Raw genomic sequence first — 13568 nt, 5'->3', positions numbered from 1 at the left:
CTTATCGATAAAAGAAAGTGGCACGTGATAATACAACGGAAAAAGTAAAATCCGAAGAAACTTTCGACATTTTTCGATTTTGAAGCTGATGAAGAAGAAAAGCAGCAAAGAAGAGACTCTAAAGGTCGCCGCGACGCTCATTCTACGTTGATCTACTATACCGGAGGGTCATTGAGTCGTTCTGTCCGTGATGGATGTCCGACGGATGGCCAATGGCCTGGTTTCGAGGCAGACATCCCGCCTCATCAGCCAACACTTCGCTCCCATCAGACGCTCCATACCGCAGTCCTTCAGCCAGTCCATACGAACGATATCTACCTCTCAGCCGCTCTCAAGTAACCAGAGAGACACCCCTGTTACCACCCAGCAAAAGACATCCCCGTCCAGCAATAACGGTTTTGACGTGGACTCGATTAGCAACCTGCTTGACGACGTATACGACCGAGTAGGAACATCGAACCAGCCCGGCAGACCAGGCCAAGGCGGCCGTCAAAATGTTGCAACAGCATTCCGCAGCCTCTTCCAGAATTCAGATGTGGGAAGTATTACTCGAGCTGTTCATGATACCGTTGCAAACAACTCAACCCAAGGGGAACGCGCTGTTCCAAGATACCCCGGATTAAAGCTTGGCCCTAAACTGGGACGTACGGTTGCGGTTGACCCCTCTCGAGGTGTTGATGTCAACCAGGCCTTTGCTATGATGGAGGCACAGGTTGCCAGGAATAAGATAAGGGCTGACCAGAATGCTCAGAGGTTCCATATTCGTCGGGGAAAGAAGCGGAAGATTTTGAAGTCGAAACGGTGGAGAATCTTGTTCAAGAAGTCATTCCAGGCAACTGTTGCCAGATGCATGGAGCTGAAGAGACAGGGATGGTAGAGACTGGATGGTGCTGGATATTGCTTCTCGTTGTGTATCGGAGTGTGAAGTCCAATGTATAAGTAACACTTTTGAAGGGTGGAAACGCCTTTTGTATTTCATTTATCATGTACATTTAGTGTTGAAAGATTCTTCCAAGTAATGCATTATATCCTAACTATGCATTCATATCCAAGACCGTTATAATACCACCGTCATAATTAGTCTTTCTTCCCGCTGGGGAAACCGTTATATCCATGGCTTCCACTACCACTCAATCCATAGCCTCCATAACCGCTCATACTCGCACTACTCCCAATGCTTCCGGATGCATTACCGATACGTCGCGATCCAAAGATTCCACGAGTCGATTTCGGCAAACTACCCAATAAACCATCACCATCCCAACCTCCCTTGCGTCTTGATCCAATCGTTCGATCCCACCAGATCGCAATAATGGCCCCAACAACACCTGCCATGATAAACATGCTGGCCCGCCATATCATTGCAACCAACGATTCCCATGTCCCAGCCGGCCCCGTCGACAAGGACAAGACGTCACTCTCATCCACCCATCCCACTTGGAACGTGAAGGTCAATGGCTCTCCACGGACAATTTTGCTCCCTTTACCCGCCGCCCAGGGATCCAGCGGTACGCTGATCGTGCGGTCCAACTTACCCGTTTTATCCCTTTTAGCACTGAGAGGAAACGAATAAGCTGATCCGGCGACCACTTGGCCGTTGGTACGGCGTTTGGATGGCTTAGCGTCTTTCGAAGGAATGGTTGTTGATCGGTGGAAAAGGACGTTCATGTCAGTCCACATGTGTAGGTGGCTGTATTGTAGTGTCCCCTGCAGCGCAATCGTTATGGGAGTGAAAGGTGTTGGAGATACCCCGTCTTCATCCCCGTTTGTCTCCTTGCCCTTCTCCTTGTTCTTTTCCTTGTCGTCATCTTTCCTGGAGCTGAATTTCGTTTGGGAGCCGGATAGGGGGGTGGTAGGTATGCGGCATGCAAGGGGGACGTCGGAGTGGATGTAGTACTCTAGCAGATGGTAGAGGGAGTCGGGTAGGGAGTCAATGGTGCATGTTACCGTCTCGGAGACGCCGTAGTGAAAAGTAAGAGGAGAGCCGGTCTCATTGCATACGGAGAAGGGTATATATTGCAGTTTTCCAGCTACATCGGTGACCTGGTAGGCTTGTTAGCATAGGTGCTGGAGGAATTTTAGTTGTAGTTTCATACATGTTGGCCATCGTCACTATCGCCAGACAATGTCAGTTAGCTATGATACACTGACAAATATCTATGAGAGCATGCCCTACATTGTCCTGTTTAGACAGCTGACGGGGAGATTATCACCGTATTTATATGCTGGTTTGGCGGGATTATCCAGGTACGTTAACCGGGATGCGGTCACGACAGCGCAAAGATAAATGTGGAATATCAGGTGGAAGGGGCTGGATATACATATCCGCTTGAGAAAGATCATATTAATATTCTCCTCAGGTTGGGCGTGCTGGAGGATCTGGCATATAGAAGTATTACATGTGTCCTTCTTGTCTTCATGGGCTTTTTGATAATCCCAGACTTGGCATATAGATCAGGGGTAAATCTATATATACTATAAGAGCAATCAAATTCTACGGTGATATATATTTACTCGCGGATAGTTTCGAAAGAGAAGTAAGATTAAATATAAAAGGCTTCAGGTAGTTCAGAGACCACCGGTAATAAATACAGATTTCATAGTTATCAAAGGCATAAACACATCGTCAGAATCCTTCATGAGAGCAACGATCACCTACAACAAAGAAGCCTTCTTCTTAAAGGCAGCAATCAGTCCGCTGGTCGAACCGTCATGGTCGCCTCCGGCACCGGCAGTCTCCAACTCCTTCTGGATCTTCTTTGCAAGGACCTTTCCGAGCTCGACGCCCCACTGGTCGAAGGAGTTGATGTTCCACACGGCACCCTCGGTGAAGGTGACATGCTCATAATATGCGATCAACGCACCTAGAGTGCCGGGAGTTATCTTCTGGGCCAGGATGGAGGTGGTTGGCCTATTTCCCAGGAAGGTCTTGTGGGCAAGCAGCTCGTCAGGGGCTCCCTCAGCCTTGACCTGTTCGGGGGACTTGCCGACCATTAAGGCCTCTGCCTGGGCAAGGAAGTTTGAAGCAAGCATGCGCTGGTGCTTGCCTCCCTCGACAGGGTTGTGGGATTCAGCCGCGAGGATGAAGTCGGTGGGGATGAGCTTGGTGCCCTGGTGCAGAAGTTGGTAGAAGCTGTGCTGGGCATTGGTGGCTGGCTCGCCGAAGAGGATGGGCCCGGTAGTGTATTTGGTGTGTTCACCGTTGCGGGTGACAGCCTTGCCGTTGCTCTCCATGGAGAGCTGCTGGAGATAGGCCGGGAAGCGGTGCAGGTACTGGTCAAAGGGAGAGACGAGGTGAGTCTGAGCACCGAAGAAGTCGCTGTACCAGACGCTCAGCAGGCCTCCGAGAACGGGGATGTTCTGTTCCAGCGGAGTCTCGCGGAAGTGCTTGTCCATTGCATGGGCACCGGCGAGGAACTGGTGGAAGTTGTCGAACCCGATGTAGAGGGCAACAGAGAGGCCAATGGCGGACCAGACGGAGTACCGACCACCAACCCAGGACTCAAAGCCGAACATGTTCTTCTTGTCGATGCCGAACTTGGTCACTTCCTGCTCGTTGGTGGAGAGGGCAACAAAGTGTTTGGCGATATGTGCCTCATCTTTGGCGGCCTTGAGGAACCAGCCCTTGGCTGTGTTGGCGTTTGTCGTCGTCTCCGCGGTGGTGAAGGTCTTGGAGGCGATAAGGAAGAGAGTGGTCTCTGGGTCTGAGTTGCGCAGGGCCTCAACTATGTGCGTGCCATCGATGTTGGAGACGAAATGGATATCAAAGCCCCGGTCAGCGTAGGCCTTCAGCGCCTCCGTCACCATCACCGGCCCACTAGTAGTAAATCAGCACGCATTCCGGTAACAACAAGGCTCAGCAGTGGACTTACAGGTCAGACCCACCAATTCCGATATTGATGATGGTCTTGATCTTCTTTCCAGTGTATCCCTTCCATTCTCCGCTGCGAACTTGCTCAGAGAACTGCTTCATATGCTCGAGCACCGAATTGACGCCCTCGACCACGCTCTGCCCGCCAACCTGCATCGGCTGGTTCGTCACATTGCGCAGAGCAACATGGTAGACGGCGCGGTTCTCGGTGAAGTTGATAGCTTCTCCCTCGAACATCTCGTCCCGCAGCTGCTCGACGCCCGCCTCCTTGGCCAGGTTGACCAGCAGAGCAAGCGTCTCGTCCGTCACCAGGTTCTTGGAGAAGTCAAACAGCGTCTCTGACTTGTCTGCCTCATTGTAAAAGGTGCGAGAGAGCTTCTCGAAGCGCCGCGAGTCCTTCTTGAACTCCTCGTTCAGCGAGATGTGCCGGCCGGTGGTGGTATGGTGCTGCTCCAGCGCCTTCCAGGCCTCCAGGCTGCTTGCTTGTGAGAAACCCATATCTGTAGACGTTAGTTGGCTGTCTCTCTCGTCCTCTTTCCTGTCTCCTCTTCGATGTTAGTAGTCAAGTTGTAGAGACCAAAGTCGAGCTTCTTATAGTTTGGTATCGAGGAAAAGCCGGGAAAAGCTGGAGGGGCAAAAAAACAACTACTTTAAATACGCTCAGCAACAAAAACATGGATTGTTTAGTTATACCATAAGGACAACCAGCTTCCCTGATGGTTTCTGACCGGGTTCTCCATTTCTCATCCTCTTATCAAGGCATTCCCGGACCAGGCGGAAGTTCGACTTCGAAATAAGTGGATTATTCAGCCAGCCGTCTAGAACTTGGGGGGAGCAAAGCTGGCCGATTTTTCGCTGGAGAGGAAGACGAGATGATTAGAGATGAAGAAAAGGCCAGGCTTCAGTTCGCATAGAAGAGGAAACGAAAGAGACGAGATGAAACCGAAGAAGACTCAGCGATAGATTAAGTTACATATCAACACAGCTAGTTACATCAGATATCCCCCAGCTACCACCGCCATTACGTTTTCGTTTTGAGAAGAAAGACTGGAGAAGAAAGGTCTCTACAAGAGGTTCTGGACGAGGCCGAAGGCGACGATGGCGGCGGCAGCACCCTGGATGGCGTTGTGGCTAGCAGCTCCGGTGTAGATGGGAGGGCTGGTGGCGGTTGGTGGGATGCTGGTGCCGGTGGGAGCACCGGTTCCGGTTGGAAGAGTTCCAGTTGGCTGAGGAGCGCCAGTCGATGGGGAGGAGCCGGTGGGAGAAGAGCCGCCAGTTGGGAATGGAGCACCAGTGGGAGAGGAGCTGCCGTATGTTGGGGGAAGCTCGACGTTGTGCTGTTTGGCACACTCCTTGGGGTCAAGGCCCTGTTTGAAGCCGTTAGCCATGAGACTTATCATAGAAAAGGTCGTAATGGAACACTCACGTTGGGGCAGCAGTATCCCTTGGTCAGGCAGAAGCTTCCCTTGGGGCATGGGTCTATGAGGCTGGTTAGCAGGACGCTCTCCATATACCCAAGAACGGTTGACAGGTGAATACATACATCCTTCAGAGCAGCAGAGGTCGCCCTCAGTTGGGTTGTAGCAGACTTTGCTGTCGGCGCAGAGCTCATATCCAGCACCAAAGGCATCGGCACAGTTCGAGCCATGGCCCTGGGTGGTTCCTGGGATGAAGGAGGAGTCTTGGTTCTGGCGGGCACGAAGATCACGGAGAGCCTTCATGGTGTGAGGGTCGACCTTGCGCCATTCACCCTCACCGGCCATGACGCCGCTCACAAGGAGGGCAGCAAGAGCAAAGAATCCAGTGCGCATCTTGATAAGATTCGAATTAAGTGATTAAGAAATTAAGAGGTATAAGGAGGGTAAAATAAAAGTAAGCTGATATTGTTTTCTGGACAAACGAATGACTGTTAATTGCTAGATGGGATGGGTATATATAAGTGCGGCCAGCAAGAAGGGCTTCAAGCTCCCTTCTTATACACCTCTCCCCCAGGCTTGGGAGGCTGAAGCCATCGGGCAGAACGAAGATGCCCGTTGCCATGAACGAATAGCTTAAGTTCAGCCATTCGTCTCCTGCAGCCAGTGCCGTCACGGCTGCAAACGAGCTCCGGTCTATATTTGAACGTGCCTATTTACCCCTTTTTTCCTTTCTCCTCCTTATAGTTAAGCCGCAGCCACGAGAATTTATAAATAGTGTCATTGTCAATAATTCATTCTTTTCTCTCCGTAGGTTACAAACAAGGATATGATAAGAGCATTGACATCCTTGGAAAATGCCCGTTTGCATTGAACAAAATCGACTGATACGCCGTGGTTTTGTTTCAAAGCAGCCTAGCAAAAGGACTTATTTTAGTAGATGGACTAAATTCATGCTTATCACGAATTATATCTTCAACCAACATCCAGACGGAATGCGAGGCTGACACGAAGTAAGATGACCTGTTAACCGTCAAAGCAAGCCGTTATCTCGGACTGGGCCAGGCTCAAGCCATCCAGTTACGCCTTCAATCAACTGGCCAGGCATAAACGAGAAAATAAGAAAAAAAGGGGGGATGAAAAAGAGAACTAGCTAAGCACCCATACGAAGTAATTTAACTGGCTTAACTAACTGCCTAAAACCGTCGTGGCTCATTTCAAATGTCGCTTGCACTGCCCGAAAAAAAGTCACCATTCAAACTACTGGACGAGACGCCATCGCTGGGCAACCCAAGTTCAAATGCTAATGACCGCTTCCCTGTATGAAGCCGTTTCTGCCGTAGCTGGCTGCGAGCTGAACTTGACCTCTGTGCTGCCAGACTTGGACTTGAATGTAATTGTGTCATTGGCGTTGATAACAATTTCGGTCAACTCGTTTGCATCCTCCTCCCGCAACGCATGCTGTGCGAACCCTTCCGCACTTTTTGAATTAAATATGCGGTCAGTCGTCGCCTTTGCTAATGCGCTGGCAAGCTGTGCACCTTTCGAGCCTGGCTCACTCCCAGTAGCGAGGGCTTCTTTCACCCTCTGAATCTCCTCTCGCGTCTGCCTGTCAAGCACATCGCGTGGGAAGACAGACTCGCTTGGCTCAGAGTGCTGGAGCGCCTGCAGATCCTCGCTGTACCAGATAACGAGCCATAAGTTGTCACCAGTGACGCCGGAGCCAGCTGGATATTCAACCTGTAGTTCGGGCGTGGAGTTTTTGCCTGGTTGGACCATGGACCATTCTTGACGGCTTTTGTGGGTGTTGCTGAACTTGTGAATGACGGAGATGGCGACGATTGGCCTGGTGGTATCGTTCACTACTGTGACGCGGGCTGTTTTATTATTTCCTACTTGACCAGTCACCAGGCTGGAGACAGTGGCCATGGCAGAGCTGAAGAAGGCTAGCATATTGGAGTGCCTTGTTTGGCTGGGAGAAGCGCCTTGAGTGTCTTTACCAGATTATTTCCAGAGCCCATGGAAGGGATTCCTTTTTATAGGCTTTTCGAGGGCTTTTTATCTCGAGCTGGGCCGTACTATATGTAGGTGATACATCCTTTTATACATCCTCTGAGTAACGACTGGAAAGTTGGCCGACCCCAAGTTTTAAGGATGACTGCCATCGCATGATTTGAAGGTTGCAGCGGTTTGAATATCATTTCCAAAACGCAGTGATATCTCACGAGTCGCATTCGAATTTCATGGCGGCCTTGTCGAATGGGGCCGGAGATCCGCATAAGACTTACCAGGTTTTGAGAGTAGAGGCGCCACTCGGTTTCACACCTGGAATTGGTTTACTCTCATCCGTCTCATGATGTATCAGGCAGATGATAGAATGTGACTGTGCAAGGTCAAAAGCTGGCGATATTTGCTACCTCCCGGTTTATAAAAACGGGTTCCAGAGAATCCCGACGATGGTACAGGCAAGAAACAGGTGCGGATTGCATGAGCTGTTAACCACATGTTAGCGGCCCCTGTAATATTTTGTGCTTGACATTTGACATTTTCTGCCGTTGTGTCGCTGTCTTGTGCATCAACCAAGGATTTAATGTGGATGGACATGGTCAAGTTCCCAATCGAAGGAATATGTGAATAAAACATCACCACTTAAAGTGTTCAAGCTTACTATGTACGGCCAATGGATCAATCATGGATCGCTCAGGTAGCGTGTAGGTACATCCTATCATGGCCCCTTTCCACAATAGCAGAAGTATTGAGTGCAGGTGCAAACATACATAGTATTGTGTTGCTCTAGGCGTATGGCCGAGGCGAATTAATAGCGGTACTAAGAGGCAGCACTACAGCCAGTGTCCTAGTATCGGAGTAGTCAATCTGTCCTTAATAAGGCAGATGGTTGGAAAGAGAATCCCGGAATTGCCATAATCACCCCCCCCCCCCCCCCCCCCCCCCTTATGGGGATGATTCATAGAGCTCAAGGTATATCTTGATCCTCCCTGCCGCCATATTTGTTTTCTATCCAGACCAGGCATTGAAAAAAAGGCATATATGGCATCCTATTCTCTTACGGCCGTTGTTATAATCCTCCATGGCTTCTGAACAGACGATGGGTAGTTAATTAGGATCAGGGTCAGGAAAAAGGTCGTCCTCAAGCTTGAATGAATATTGCCACGCGTTCATATATCTCAGCATTCCATAATTGCCACATTGACACGTTGAAGAGCAAGTTGAAGGTCGCTTCGCTGGCACTGGGTATAAGATGCGCAGTAGTGTTCCTTGATAGCTGATCGGCCATGACTGAGTAGTTATGTCAGAGAATAGGACAGAAAAGGCATTCTGCCACAGTGTATCCTACTCTCGATAAACCCATCATCGACAAGTCCTCCTAAACCATTTCGACTCTTCATCTTCATCTTCTTCATCTTTTTCTTTTTATTAAATAAAAAATATTGAAAACAAAAAGATAAAAAATGACTCTCACGTGACACTTCGAGCACGGGCCTCTGACGCCAAATTCCAGAAATTCTTCAAATAGTAAAAAAGCATCAAAAGAACAAGAGAAGACAGAAAACGATCGCAGACTGGAGAAAGGAGATACGACAGCAGAGCACTTCTAGAGATGACTGCTTAGGCTTGCTCAGTTCAGCTGCAGCCATCTAGCTTCTTATTGCCCACATTTCGGCTCGTTTACAGACACTATACAAGGGCTTTGCTAGGACAAGTGCACGAGAGGCAAGATGTATAACCCATATCAAGGTAATGTTATCCAGCCAATTTACTCAATTGTTCGGAATACTAACAAGTTCGTTTATAGCTACAGGGCCCTTTGGCCAGCCGCCAGATTTTGGAAGCTACCCTGGCGCGCCTCCAGGCCTTGGTGGTGAGCTTTCTCCCGTTATCATATACCGCGTATCTCGCACAAGACATAGCTGACATATACATCTTTGTATCTGGAAAGGCCCACCAGGAATGGCGCCCCCAGGTATGGCACCTCCAGGGACCGGTGCGCCTCCAGGAATGCAACAACACAACGCCCAACAGCCAGGCCGGCCTGGCGGCTTCCCACCCAACTTCCAACCCCCCGCGAACATGCCAAACATAAATTTCTCTGCTCCTGTGATTCGACTGGGGACTTCTGGTCCGCCTAAATCGACGACACCGCATGAAGGTGGCCGTGAGCGGGGTGGAGACGCTGGAGGACGTAGAGGCGGCCAGCACCATACAGCTTCAATAGAGTCGCAGCGTCAGAATATCCGTGAAGCGATTATGCAGCTACAGCCTCCAACAAAGGACGAAATAGTGCGCACGATCTTTGTCAGTGGTATCACTGAAGGCACCGGCGGTGACGAAGGAGTCGAACGTATTCTACGATCAGCGGGTAATCTTAGGCGCTGGATTCGGGCGACTGATGCGGACAATAAGCCGTGCAAGTTTGGTTTTGCAGAGTACGAGGACCCAGAAAGTCTTAATACTGCTGTAGAGGTGCTAAGGGATATCGAAGTTCCTGTCAAAAAACAGCGACCCTCCGCGGAAGGTGAAAATGATAATGCCGAAGTTGAAATGGGTAAATTGATGGTAAGTTGCTACTTATCTCACATAACTATCTCTCTATCCTACAGGTACTGAAAAGATTTTAGGTGGTTGTTGATGATAGCTCTCTCAAATACCTTGAACAGTATGAGGCGAACAACACCCAAGAACCGGAAACGGTGCATTCACGTCTCGAAACCGCGAGAAAGAAGCTTGCAGCTGTCTTAGCCGAACTGGCCAACCCTTCGGCCCAAGTCAAAGCGGAGGGGACTGGACTCGATAGAGACGGCGATACCGCTATGGGTGATGGGGAAAAGCAGGCTGATGGAGCTTCCGCGGAAGTTATTACTATCCCAATAACTGTGGAAGACGAGCTTTCGGACATACCTGCTGAGATGAGAGAAACGGTCGCAAAGGAGATTGCGGCTTTCCGTGAAAGAAGCAACCGGCGGGACCTCGAACGACTGAAACGAGAAGAGGAGATTGAGTCCTTGGAGCGAGCTAGAAATGCTGGCCATTCACGTTCAAACAGGCTGTCCTCTCCATCGCATTCCACACCTGGTCCTGCCGGCGGAGCTAACGGAATTCCACTTGGGCCTCGGGATAGGAGTGTACCCAATGCGCCATCTGGGCCAAAGGGATATGGACACCAAATTCCAAAGGACTATCAAAAGGGCGTTTCGTTTGTTAATACCAACGATGTCGACATTATTCCAGAGGACGATGACACCGATGCAAGCGACTCTGAAGTAGAAAGAAGACACCAGGAAAAACGGAATGCAGAACTGGAGAAGCAGGCCTTGGATCAGGAGCGGCGATGGCTGAACCGTGAAAGAAGCCGGACTGCTGCCGTGGAGAGAGAAAAGAATCGAGAGCGGGAAGAGGGGCAACGCGCAGAAGAGGAGAAGCGGGCCATGGCCAAGAGACTGCGGGAGTGGAATGATGATTTAGAAGCTAGTAGAAAGGTGGAAGAATACTACGCTGACCGTGGCGTATGGATACGCAAGCGTGCTGCATTCCGCAACCGCGAGGCCGCCATGGATGAAGCAGACCGCGCAGCAGAGGAACGAGAAAAGGCCAAGGAAGCCCAGCAGCAAGAGCAAGCCCGTGGCATGGCGGACGATTTCCTCGCTCGTCAAGCCCAGGAGATTGAGTCTCGCAACCAAACGCGCAAGGAGCCACAACGGTTCAAGCTATCCCTCGGAGCGGCTGCCCAGAAGGCCCAGCGGAGAACTGTTGCCGAAGTCGAGGGCCTGCTTGAAGATGAAGAGGATACTGCTACCATTGCCAGACGTCCTCTGACGGACATCAAGTTTGACTCCATTGCCGAGACTACGGGGCTTAGCGACGAAGAGCGTGCCCAGGCCGCGAGACAGCTTGCGGCTGAGATTCCGTCAGATAAAGAGGGCCTGTGGAAATGGGAGGTCAAGTGGGAGTTTGTGGACGAGGCAGTCCTCGGTGACCAGCTCAAGCCCTTCGTGGAAAAGAAGATCATGGAGTATCTTGGTGTTCAGGAGCAGATGTTGGTGGATGTTGTGGAAGAACACATCCGGAAGCGCGGGAGCCCTCAGGATCTCGTGGAGCAGCTGGAAGGGGTAAGTCATATACTCATCCTGAATACTTCAATCTCGTTATATCAGACTTGCTAACATATTCTCGTCCAGGCGCTTGACGAAGAGGCTGAAGTCCTGGTGAAGAAGCTGTGGCGTATGATTGTGTTCTTCTCCGAAAGCGAAAAGAGGGGCCTCTCTAGCTAATCCTATAGTGCGGTCATCTTGCCAGACGGACTCTGTAAATTAGAAATGAAACAGCCAGTGTTTTCTCTTGTCGTATGTCGGTTTATATATATGTAACATCTTTTGCTGCTGTGATCTTTGATATGAAACGTCGACCATGCAAACCTTACAACTTTACGACGACATCAAAATATCAACTGTATAAATCACATTTGATCTGTCGATTCAAGAAAAATAAATCGATGGAGAAAGAAATATTATAAATAAATTAACTGAATGCCTTAAGATACTTCATAACGTCGTCCATCATGTTACCATTAACCATCGTCTCTAACGCCGTTTTTTCCTCCAAAATGATACCCCCTTTCTCAAAGTCATGCTTCATCATCATCCATTAAAAACATCATAACCATGGCTAGCAATGCGGTCGTGGCTGGAGATCTGTCTCTGCCGGTACATTATCAACGAACCCATGTGCGAATTGCAAGAATCGAAAACAGTCAGCAAAATTGGTCATTAGGCCAAGTGAGATACGGACTCCTCCGCCGGTAGTCATGCCCATGTCCACCAGGAACTCGTCGAAAGTCTTTGGATTACCCTCCTGCTCCTTTGCGGCGGCTTCCTGGTTGAAAGCATTGAGCAGGGCTTCCTCGGTGAGATGGAAGGCTGCTTCGCTGGCGCCGGGGTTGCAGAAACATCCCGTGCGGAGTGAGAGGTTGATAGGCAGCGCGCGTCTGTCGACGATACGCTCGTCTATTACGCGACCTGTGGGATCGATGAAGTTCAGTGTGATGGTTCCGCCGCGGTTGGTCGTGTTTTGGGGACCGTATATGATCACCACGCGCCGGCCGTTGGAGTGACGGAGCTCGAGCAGGCGGTCGATGAGCCAGCCTGCGAGCAGCTTGACGCGGCTGCTTATAGTCTCCATACCGATGCTGGACAGATGGTTGAGGCCTATTTCGACGGCAGGAAGGCCGAAGAAGTCGATACTACCGTCTTCGAATTCTTCATGCCATTTCTGGCCGTGGTTGGCCTTTTCTCTAGATGCCCAGGGACGCTGCAGCTTTGCCAGGGCTTGTTTACGCGCTATCAGACAGCCGATGCCGGACGGATAGCCAAACATCTTATAAAAGGAGATCGGGACAAAGTCGGGATGCCATCGGGACAGATCCAGGGGGTTTGCAGGAACAAAGCTGGCGGCGTCTAAAACGACATCCCATCCATGAGACTGCGCTTCCTCGATCCATTTCAGCGAATGCTGTACGCCGCTGAAGTTTGATTGGGCAGGATATGCAAAGAGACGAGGGCTAGATGAACTCTTGCTGCTGATCGACTTCTTCAGGAACGCCTCGTCTATCTGCAGGCTCGGCGGCGTCACTGGTACATGGGTGACGGGCACTCCCTTTCCACGTGCGAATTCCCGCAGGCCCTGTACGGAGTTGTGGTTGTCCCATAGGAGGAGCAGTTCTCCCTGGGGTGTGAACGGGTAGGCTTCACCTACTAGCTTGAGGGCGTGGGATGCATTGGCCGTGAAGATGACTTCGTACTCGTCCGGAGAGGCTCGGAAGAATGTAAGGACATGGTCTCTTATTCGTTGAATGGCCTCGGCGTTCGAGGTTGAGCTGGAGTCGCTATAGATGCTGGACCGAAGGAGGTTGAAGTGCGTACGGAGTTGTTTCTCGCCGTATAAGCCAGCCCCTGTATAGTCCATATACACATGGTCCTTCAAGGGTGTGTATTCGGTTGCACGCAGGGTATCTATCTCTCTGGTCTTTTCAAATGTTGGGCTGGCCCTCCTGAACTGCCGTTCGGCCTTCTTCAATGCCCTCCGTTGCCTCCATTTGGTCAGTACTCGCGGCCGCCGGCTCTCCCGGTCTTCCGGCAATTCACGACTCATGCAAGAACCCATCCTTCCAGAGGGAAAGCAAAGCAAAGAAAAGAAAAGGAAAAAGCGCTAATTACAGGAGAAAGGGATGTCATATCATGAAATAAGGGGGAGAGAAAACATTGCACGCA

At 50.5% G+C, this 13568-nt stretch overlaps 6 protein-coding genes across 6 annotated transcripts; 2 read left to right on the top strand and 4 right to left on the bottom strand.

Annotated features, from left to right (window-relative positions):
- Positions 1–190: 190 nt before the first annotated feature.
- On the top strand, positions 191–877 carry MCYG_04573 (conserved hypothetical protein; the record flags this gene model as incomplete). Its single annotated transcript, XM_002846790.1, has 1 exon — positions 191–877. One exon carries the CDS (start codon positions 191–193, stop codon positions 875–877), a length of 687 nt encoding a protein of 228 aa, XP_002846836.1.
- Positions 878–2589: 1712 nt separating this feature from the next.
- On the bottom strand, positions 2590–4371 carry MCYG_04572 (glucose-6-phosphate isomerase; the record flags this gene model as incomplete). The annotated part of the gene is made up of 2 exons (XM_002846789.1): positions 2590–3817; positions 3873–4371. The coding sequence occupies 2 exons, from the start codon at positions 4367–4369 to the stop codon at positions 2656–2658; spliced, it is 1659 nt and encodes a 552-aa protein (XP_002846835.1).
- A 564-nt stretch (positions 4372–4935) lies between these two features.
- MCYG_04571 (prp 6 CRoW domain-containing protein) lies at positions 4936–5634 on the bottom strand (the record flags this gene model as incomplete). Its single annotated transcript, XM_002846788.1, has 3 exons — positions 4936–5238; positions 5298–5350; positions 5415–5634. 3 exons carry the CDS (start codon positions 5632–5634, stop codon positions 4936–4938), a joined length of 576 nt encoding a protein of 191 aa, XP_002846834.1.
- Positions 5635–6582: 948 nt separating this feature from the next.
- Positions 6583–7239, bottom strand: MCYG_04570 (uncharacterized protein; the record flags this gene model as incomplete). The annotated part of the gene is made up of 1 exon (XM_002846787.1): positions 6583–7239. The coding sequence occupies one exon, from the start codon at positions 7237–7239 to the stop codon at positions 6583–6585; it is 657 nt and encodes a 218-aa protein (XP_002846833.1).
- Positions 7240–9023: 1784 nt separating this feature from the next.
- Positions 9024–11573, top strand: MCYG_04569 (U1 snRNP-associated protein Usp107; the record flags this gene model as incomplete). Its single annotated transcript, XM_002846786.1, has 5 exons — positions 9024–9042; positions 9101–9166; positions 9245–9861; positions 9924–11411; positions 11481–11573. The coding sequence occupies 5 exons, from the start codon at positions 9024–9026 to the stop codon at positions 11571–11573; spliced, it is 2283 nt and encodes a 760-aa protein (XP_002846832.1).
- Positions 11574–11967: 394 nt separating this feature from the next.
- MCYG_04568 (molybdenum cofactor sulfurase) lies at positions 11968–13461 on the bottom strand (the record flags this gene model as incomplete). The annotated part of the gene is made up of 1 exon (XM_002846785.1): positions 11968–13461. One exon carries the CDS (start codon positions 13459–13461, stop codon positions 11968–11970), a length of 1494 nt encoding a protein of 497 aa, XP_002846831.1.
- Between the last annotated feature and the right edge of the window lie 107 nt (positions 13462–13568).

The sequence above is a fragment of the Microsporum canis genome, genomic scaffold, assembly GCF_000151145.1.
Source record: "Microsporum canis CBS 113480 supercont1.4 genomic scaffold, whole genome shotgun sequence".
NCBI lineage: Eukaryota > Fungi > Ascomycota > Eurotiomycetes > Onygenales > Arthrodermataceae > Microsporum > Microsporum canis.
Note: the sequence above shows the minus strand (reverse complement) of the source record. Positions and strands in the feature narration are given on the sequence as shown.